This window comes from Rhipicephalus microplus, chromosome 1 (assembly GCF_043290135.1).
Source record: "Rhipicephalus microplus isolate Deutch F79 chromosome 1, USDA_Rmic, whole genome shotgun sequence".
NCBI lineage: Eukaryota > Metazoa > Arthropoda > Arachnida > Ixodida > Ixodidae > Rhipicephalus > Rhipicephalus microplus.
In genome coordinates this window covers 292,232,671-292,242,041 of record NC_134700.1, presented here as the reverse complement: position 1 = coordinate 292,242,041, position 9,371 = coordinate 292,232,671, and the positions used below count along the sequence as shown (strand labels likewise).

General features: G+C 45.2%; 2 protein-coding genes across 6 annotated transcripts in view; one reads left to right on the top strand and one right to left on the bottom strand.

Annotated features, from left to right (window-relative positions):
- Positions 1-35: 35 nt before the first annotated feature.
- On the bottom strand, positions 36-2,020 carry LOC119159408 (regulator of MON1-CCZ1 complex protein bulli). The gene has a single exon (XM_037412157.2). The coding sequence runs from the start codon at positions 1,985-1,987 to the stop codon at positions 131-133; it is 1,857 nt and encodes a 618-aa protein (XP_037268054.2). The 5' UTR covers positions 1,988-2,020; the 3' UTR covers positions 36-130.
- Positions 2,021-2,217: 197 nt separating this feature from the next.
- The window catches only part of LOC119165735 (SET domain containing 2), a 138,195-nt gene continuing 131,041 nt past the window's right edge, over positions 2,218-9,371 (top strand). Inside the window, exons 1-4 of one of the 5 annotated variants that reach the window (XM_075865141.1) lie at positions 2,218-2,286; positions 2,401-2,553; positions 5,520-5,597; positions 7,729-7,857. Coding sequence is in view for 4 of the 5 variants with exons in the window: in XM_075865139.1 (XP_075721254.1) it covers positions 3,073-3,152; positions 5,520-5,597 (158 nt within the window). In the remaining variant the exon portion in view is untranslated. Of the gene's footprint in view, positions 2,287-2,400; positions 2,554-3,046; positions 3,153-5,519; positions 5,598-7,728; positions 7,858-9,371 lie in introns of those variants that run through there. The other 4 variants (XM_075865140.1, XM_075865139.1, XM_075865137.1 and 1 more) reach the window with 4 other exon arrangements.

Below are 9,371 nucleotides of genomic sequence, written 5' to 3'. Positions count from 1 at the left end.
GGCAGAGGAAAAACAAACTTGATATAAAAGCTGCGTTGGTCGAGAACATTGTTCATTTTATTTATAATAGCTACTAGTCCTGATCACTGGTTCAAACCTAACTGGAGAACTTCGTTCTTGTTTCATATGTTCACGTCTCACTATACAATGTCTCAAAATGTTTGACGTACTGTTCACAATGCTCTCCCTTGGCAAACTCTGGCACGCCTCTGAGATTCTCATTACGGTGTTCAAAGAACTTGAACACGGCATAAAATATTGCAGGATCTTCGGTCGTCTTTGCTGCCTCGAGAAACTTGCGTGCCGAGATCGAATCTGAAGTTCCTAGATTCTGCACGAACCTTATAGCACTGAGCACCCTCTTTTGTGATAGCAAAACCTCAACGATTTCTTCATTAGCTGTCCCCAGCCTCTTGAGCATGTCGAGTGCGAGCTGAGTTGCTGGAGGATACACCGCATGCAATGACAGCAGGAGACACGCCAATGGTTTGGAGTCCGTCAGAACATGGTACTGTAGGAACTGGTGTAGCTGGTGAAACCGCCTGTTGTGAACAAGGACATTGATGAGCAGCTCGTTGTGACAATAGGGAACTGGTAGCTGATGCTGCACCAGTGACCTTATGTACTCAACGAGGGTGGAAACAACAAAGTGAAACCTGTCTTCGCCTTCATCGGCGAACTTTGAGAACACGTGGGCGTACATGTCAGAAGGGTCCACACAGCCCTCTTTGGCAGCGAGCTTGTCGAACACATATGCAATCTGTTCGAGGGGCAGCTGGGAGTCTTTCTCGAGAAGACGACGACACACACCAAGCAGGACGTTCTTCGAATTGGACCGCTGCAGAAGAAAGTCGACCAACTGGCGCTTGTCCTCAAAGTGTGCCAGCAAAGGTTCCAGCCTCAACGTGACGTACCAGAGACAACCGATCTTGGCATCAATGACAATGTTTGGTTGGAAGACGACCCAGTTCGGGGAGTACAGCTCGTAGCTGACCTCCTCTAGCGTGTTGTTCGGCAGCATAGTCACCTTGAGCTTGAGCGGGCGAATTGGCGATGGAGGAACAACTGGCCGGTGGTAAGTAACAAAACCGTCACTGTATCCGGGCAACTTTACGTCAAACAACATTGACTTCTTCGACGCTTGATGATGCACAATGACCAAGCTGTCCACAACGTTGACAGCAAACCTCCCGCTTGTGTCTAGCTTCAAGATGTCGGTTTTTCTCGGAGGTGCTTCTTTTTGCAGGGTGTAAATGACGATTTCAGCTCCGGTGCCTCCTACCGAGGTTCTGGCCTGGTGTCGTAACACTACGATAACGCACTTGCCATAAAGCACCGCCGTTGTGACGTCTCGTTCGAGGAGGCATACTCTCGGAGGTTTAGGAATGATTGGCAAGTCAACTTCAAACTTCGGGAGTCGCGTCGCGACACCCGGTTTAAACTGAAACGGATGTAAGATGTTACCCAGGGGCCCTGAGGAAAGCACGAGCAAAGAGGTCTGGGGTTGGTAAACGAACCAATTCACTTGCAGAGTGTAGGTCTTCAGGGAACGCAAAGTTCGCTTCTCTGAGCTGACCTGGTACAACTCAATGCCATGGTCAGTAACAAAAACGATCTCGTTTGCGCATGTCCAGGCGATGCCCAAGATGTTGGTGGCTTTACCTTTGCAGCTCTGGGAGTACTCGACACTGTCGATTGTGCCGGAAAAGTTGACGAACTCGACGGACTTCTGGCTGCGTTGAATAGCAAGAACCTTCAAGTCGGGCGAGAATTTGATGGAGACGACGTCTCCCTTGTCGTCCATTCTGAAGTCGGTGGACTTGCAGTCGTCGGGGCCCTTGACAACGACGCCGGTCGCTCCGCCCGACCGCACAACGAATACCTGCTGGTTGGCATCATCGAAAAACACGTTCGCGATCTTGCTGACAGGTTCAAACCGGATAGGATTAGAACTTAGTTCGAGGAAGTAGTCCTTTTCGTCTGTCATTATTGCAGAAGACAGTCACATCACGGACGAAAGTGGATCCGCAGCGCCATTCGCGTCGACAAACTGTACAAAGAAAAAATATATATTACAATTTATAAAACATAATGTCGTGGTAAAATAAAAATAAACAACAAAAATTGACGTAAAACGAGCGCAAAAAACTGTCCTAACAGTGCTAAAACTTAATGGCAACTTTTTCTTTTCTTTGTCAATATTAGTTTCGGTAAGGGCTCCTCACAAGCTGCATACACGCACACGCACTCGACAGCTTCTGATCGTAAGAACCATGAAAGTAATAGGTAGGTGGCATCTCTGATTACGTTGCTGGTACTTATGTCACTCATGTAGAATTCTGCGGCTGGTAAGGCCGTTGTGGAGCGCCAACGTAACGCGTTTTTTTGGCATTACGGCAGCGTACTCGGTGATGTTGGCCGAGACCCCGGGACCTCGAGGCCGCTAATAGGAGCCTCGACTCTCGAGCACGGTTACCCGCTGAAGCCATTCCCGTGTCGCAAGTGGCTGTGGTGAAGCCGTCGTGAAATGTACGACCCGGAGTCGCCCACGGGGTAAGCATATCCAGCCTCGCAGAAGCTTTGTTTTTCATTTTTGTATGTTTGTATTTTATCGGGCATGCACCGCCGCTGCTGTTCTCTCGGTTGCTCAAACATGGCCGCCAGAAGCTGATCATCCTGTGGGCCCTTACGACCGAAAAAGCGCCAGTAGTGGACGGTGCCTTCCCGTTACACTTTCTAGACCTGCCATGCATGTTGACGGATGTCTGGAGAGACATTTAACGCCGAGTCTGTGGCCGTGGGTGAGCGCTGATGCGGCGCGCCCGCCATCGCAGAGTGGGGAGGCTTTTGCGGCGGTGACGCTGACACGATCCCTCGCGGCTTACTATTATCTCTAAATGCGCCAGGACACTACGACGACAGGCACGACAGAGACGACGAATCGCACGTTGCGATCTGGCAGGAGCTGTTGGAACAAACGTGGTGGCAGCGCGAAGTCGCTGCGAGCGCAATCGCCGAGGCAGCCGCTCGACCCCGACGGAGCCATGTTTCGCGTTGAGCTCGCCGATTTAAATGGCCGGGCAAGCAGCTGGCGATTGCCACGCCAGGGAAGCCATCTCGTTCTCTGCACGAACCACACGGACTCGGCGCTGGTAAGAATAGCCTCTCCTGAATTTCTGCCGCGTGCAGAGGTTGGTGCGCGGCGGTGTTATTCGTTTTTTTTTTTTTCTCGGCCCATTAGAGCAGCAGCTTTAGTTGTGGCACTGGCGCTGCCTTAGGGCGTGCTCCTCAACACAAGCGGATTATCGAGCGGTTGTTCTCGCTACCAAGGAAGTGCATTTCCGCTGCAGTGTGTGCTGACGTCGTCTTACCGTGTTGCATCGTTCAGTGGTCGTTTGGTAGTTTTCGAGCCCTCGCTTTCAAAGACGATCGTCGGATGTATATATCGGAGCGCGTGCGAGTTTCGCAACCCTTGTTGAGACGGAAAGGGCCTTGCGTTGGTGGCGTGTATCTAGTGAATGTCAACGTCGTCCCGACCAATCGCGGCCGACATCCCGGCCGTGATTGTCGATCAAGTCGCAACTGACCATTGCTCCCGCACTTTTTGCCGGGTAATTTCAATTTCACAGGCCCTCTGTTCTTTTAGCTACAATTGGACATATTGTGGGGCGATTTTAGGTTTAATTAAATAGATTGTGCAATGTGTTGCATGCATTTTGCAATGTTTGCAGCTTGAGCAGTTGTTCATGCGAACGAAAATTGTCATCTACCACGTCTGATTTGAAGCAAGTACACCGAAATTTTGTTTACATGTGGAGAAACTACCTGCAACCTTCTCATCTGTCATTACAATGTATGTTGCCAAGTAGGGCAACATAATAGGGCACGCGTTCAGTCTCCGTGCTTTATCTCTTCTTTAGCCCTAACTAATTTGTGCTCTCTTGTGCCATTTTCATTTAAAGCTTGCTAAGCACTCTGTCCACAATGGTAGTTTTTTTTTGGAGGTGGGGAGAGGTTGGGGTGGGGGGTTGGCTGTATAAAAGCTTTACTACGTTATTGCTGGTGTTCAAACAATTCACATTTTGATGGAGATTTTCGGCTTGCTTCACCTTTGGAGTGTTGTCATGTGAAGTGAAGGAATAGAACATCTAAGTATTCTTTCATGGTACTGTGGCGACACGAGCACGAGAGATATAATATTCTAGATCTTGTGTTGGAAAGCAAATCGACATGAATTCGATACTTGGGAACAAATATTCACTTAATGCATAATTGTTGCTTAAAAATTGAGTGTTATGATGCCCGTTGCACACAACATTGTCTAAAGTGTTTATTGACTCAATTAATGGCCTTCAACATTCATATATGATAAATAACCCGGTACATGTGGATTTTAGTTCAACATGGTTCATCATAAAGACCCAATCATTTGTTAAATAATTGTAAGACACTGTACACAGATTTTTGTTCAGAATAATAGCATTATTAGCGAACCTGATGCACAGGCTGTAATATTTCCGTGCTGTGGTTTTTATGCACCATTTGTGCTCTTAAACATATTGTAAACATATGTACAATATTTAATAATACCACAACAACGCAAACATTGTGTCATCCACCACATAATGCTGCACATATCTAGGACAGTTCCCATTCACAAAATTTTTGCTTAATTTCAGTCTGGAAGGGCAAGAGCACATTTCCAGGCTGACTTTTATCTTCCCTTCTGGGGGCTGATACTTGAAAGCAGCTTATGAAAGCCATTTCTTATCTGCTTTTTATACTTTCGTGCAGCACGCTGTGACACCACCATTATCGTTGTGTTAGGCCATTTGCCATGCCAGAGGTAACAGAGTCAAAAATAAATCTAGCAAAATATGACCTCTAGAATAAAACAGCTTGAAATATGATCTGGACCAGTTAATGCTATCCATGCCAGAGGTAACAGAGGGAAAAATAAATCTAGCAAAATATGACCTCTAGGATAAAAAATAGCTTGAAAAATGATCTGGACCAGTTAATGCTATCTTACGTAAGGCATTTAAAGGAATAGTGTCACAATGGTACATGCTTGCTTTGCTTATCGTGGGAGCAGATACCACTGAATAGTGTGTTTCTGTGCCGCTAGTTTTTTGTAACTTTTTGCACAGGTGTTACAGCTAACAGAAAACAGCTGTGTTTAGGTTCAGTTTCACCTGCCACCAATTTTTCTTTTGTCCTTAACTTCAGGAAAGTGTGAGGTCTATATTCATGATATGCCTCTTAGCTGCTGGGGCTGCTCTCAGCATTGTTTAATAACAGTTGTTTGAAGCAATATTATTGACCACCTTTGCAGAAATGAGAATTGTCTTTTACTTTAAGTGGTTTGTGCTACCATTTTATACATTTGATTTTTGGATTCTTGATCTGTAGTTTAAAAGGACTCAGTAAATGTATTAGTCCCTAAGGGAAGAGGAGTGGTGGCCACGTTGTTGTAAAGCACTGGCTTATGACCAAACAGAGCTGTGTCCTTCTTGCAGTTCTCCAGTCACTGTTGTGCAAAGCGTGAATGGGGACTCTGAAAGCTCAACGAATGAAGATAGCAAAGGCCTTGACAAGTGAGTGTCACTTTTGCTCGCACAGTGGTGGGAGGAATGAATGCGTGCTTCTTTGGAGTATTGTCTGGCTTTCAACTGTGTGATTATTCCTTTCTCTGGAACTTTCTGCACTAGGCAGATCACATATGCGACCATGGCATTCTTGCAGTAGCCCAAAATTTTGCGCTTGGATTTTCAGACCGTCGTTCATGTTTAGCTGTAACCTAGTGATGCAGAACCATCAATGATACTATCGATAACTCAGTTGCTATCAAACTGCAGAGGGCAAAAGAAACTATCTATAACACTATCGACGATGGGTTCGATAGCTCCTTCTATTGTATAAAATCAACCGTGCAATCTCAGCTAAGCGGAAACTTGGTTTCTTTAGTGTGTAGACCAGGCTGAAAGGTAAGAAAGTTGATATTCTTGGCTGACACATGACAAGTTTAATTATTTGTGTGTACAGGAAATGAGATTGTTAGGCGACAAGCAGTAGTTTCATTCACCACGTACCTTCAAAACTGCGTAATCGTCATCTGTGATGGCGCATGAGAGAACAATCTTTTACCAGTAGCAGATGTGATGCTCAGCACTTTTAAGCTTTGATATAGACCACATGCGCGCCTTCAAAACTGCATGGACACTTTGATTTTGTCTTTAGTGAGGTTTCATCCACGGCAGATACTGCGCTCGGTAGCCTCATTCTGGCTTCAGGCAATGCGCACACAATGTCAAAACTATGGAGAAAGCTGTTGAAGATTAGCTTCAGCCGCACTCTGCGCGTTGGCATAAAGCTCACTTGCTACATTGTGAACGATCAATTGCCCACCATGTTTTTTTCGTAAAAAATTATTTTCAAGCTGTGGTGATGGTGGTGGCTGTGCTTAAGGGACTGGTTCAGAATGTGTTTGGCTCAAAAAGACTGGTCCTGTCCTGAGCCGCAATCACATTGTGAGCAATGTCTTTGATCGTGGAAATGGGACTTTTACACTGCTTTTATGCAAGATAAATACTGGATTTAGGTATCCGTCATGAAAATGAAAGTGCACAAATCCAATAAACACTTGTTTGTTTTCTTGATACTTTCTACAATTAGACATTGCCCCGCCGCGGTGGTCTAGTGTCTAAGGTACTCGGCTGCTGACCCGCAGGTCGCGGGATCGAATCCCGGCTGCGGCGGCTGCATTTCCGATGGAGGCGGAAATGTTGTAGGCCCGTGTGCTCAGATTTGGGTGCACGTTAGAGAACCCCAGGTGGTCGAAATTTTTGGAGCCCTCGACTATGGCGTCTCTCATAATCATGCGGTGGTTTTGGACGCTAAACAACACAGGGCGATGAACAATTTGACATTTGGTTAACTCTGACATATTTTTCAGTCCGTGAAATCTGAACTAACAAGCCTTTACTTTAGCGTGCTATCTATTGTTTAACATGAAGCAGCAGGTACCTCCGAAGAGTGTGAGCATAGGCCTGTGTATGAAAAAGGACACTCGGGAAAATGGCTACTTGAAGCTTTGCTTTTGATTTCTCCTTGCCGCTCATTGCTGCAGAATTCGGCTGAGCTTTTCGTAAGAGTGTCTTCTTGCTACTGGATGCATTTTCTCGCCAAGCATGATAAGTTGTTCATAACCCTGCAACTGCATAGGGCATGCATATTGCAATATCGTCTGTATTTTTCAGAACTGTTTAGAAGTAGTGTGTACTAGTTGCATGAATGGTGTGTGCCGAGACACAACGTGATTGTAAACCAAATGTTCTAGTAAGGCAAAATATTTTAAATTGTACCGTTATGTAATGATCATCACTCATGTGCCAACCTACGTCTTCCATGTGCATGGTCATCGCTTTGGCAGACCTTGTGAACTTTATGTAGACTTATCGGCTGCGGAAATTGCTGCTGCTGCTGCTGCTTTGTAGTACAGCTGCTATGCAAGGCTTACCTTGCACACCAGCTGCACAACTATAATTTGAGCGTGAACAAAGGAAAGTGTCAAAACATCTTCTTCACTTACTTGGTATGATGCCCTCTTCATTATTCCATCTAACTGCCATGTTGACTCAGTATCTGCTCTTCCTGTGTGCTCATTTGATGGTATCTACAAAGCTGCCTTGTGAAACACAAAGATCGTACTAACAAGCAAATGAACAGCCCCCAGGATTGACTGACAAGCCCCTGAATTGGTTCATCACGAAGAATGGATCCATCTCAGCGAACTGCCCTGTTCTGACCATTGACAGTCTTCAGCTTCAAGTAGACTGAGAAGTTGTTGGATATACGGTAAGCCTTATCATCGATACTGACAAGGCACACTGCGAAGCCCCAGCACTTATTCTTCGCATGAGTACCCTGCTTTAGAGATGCTTTTCACAAGATTTTGCCTCTAAAAAAATTAAACCAACCAACTTTGAGCAACAAAATATATGAAGAATGAGTCCTTCCAGCAGCATGCAAAAACTATGTGCATTGTGCATGAAAATCTAATGTCATATTCACTATTAAAAGGCAAGCGACCAGCCTATTTTTTGTGTGCCTTCAAATGTCCCAACAGATGAAGCCGGTAGTGGATGCCAAGATGTATTCTTCAACAAAATTCTCGTGTATATCGAATACAGATTGTATGAAACCACTGTCAGCAGTAACGTTGTCACCAACATTGATTACGAAAGCGAAGATATCCATCAAGTGATGCCGTCTACAACGTCATAAGACAAGCTGGAGCTGTGACTAGATGGAGGCATGTCTTGCAGTCACATCGATACTGCAAGGGCTCTTGAACTGCAAGGTTGGAAACCATTGGAAGTTGAAATACGCAATACCATGATGTGTCTGCTCAACGACAGCACTGGAATCCTCAAGGACCTGGCCTTCCCATAAAGTAAAGGGCTGTCAAGGCAAACCACTCTGTACTCATTGGAAGAAAGATTGAAGAAAGTGCTGTCATAACTGGTATTCTAAGATTGAAATGGCATAACATGCTATGTTAGATTTGACAATTGGAGCTATTGGCACTGTTGGGAGAGGACTACGGTGCATCAAACTCGCAGATCATTGTAGCTACAAAGATGATACAAAACATAAATATTTTATAAAATGCTCTACTGATGCTGCATGGCACATCACTGTTATAACATATTTTCATAAAGATCGAGCATCAACAACAGAAAATTAAATATTGGCAACTGGAAAACAACACTGCGTTGCATTGACTGTTCTTAACTTGCATGTGCGAATTATCAGCGTCGATGGAAGCTGAGCAATCAAGGAAAGGAAAATGGATCACGCCAAAATTCAAAACAAGGCTACCACAAATCGGTGAGCAATAAATACTGCTGAAGTTTAGTGATCTATGTCATATGGACTTATGTATGTACCTTTTCACAAACAGCACAAAGGTACATTACCATTTCGTATTCGGACACGGAAGAATGTTGAAACTTTTTCAATAGATCTTTTTAAAGCACACTAGTGCCCCCAACGGGTGTGCAAGCACTTACGGGAAAAGTTGGTTCACTGCAGCAGCCGCCGCGACGAGTGCGCAGGCCTCACACTTGAACTTGCCGTTTCCACCGTGCCAGTGCTTTGCAGATCAAGTAAACTTGGCAAGGTGTGATATATTACTGCTGATTCACTCACAAAATTCGGTGTTTGGGTGCGATCACCTGTCTACAATTTCCGCTTGTCCCCCTGTTCAACCAGCTGAGCGACTCAGAAGCGTCAGTTTATTATTATCCTTTAGCGTCCGTCCGCCTTTGGCATAAATAAAAAACAATACAACTTGGTTGCCTAAAAGG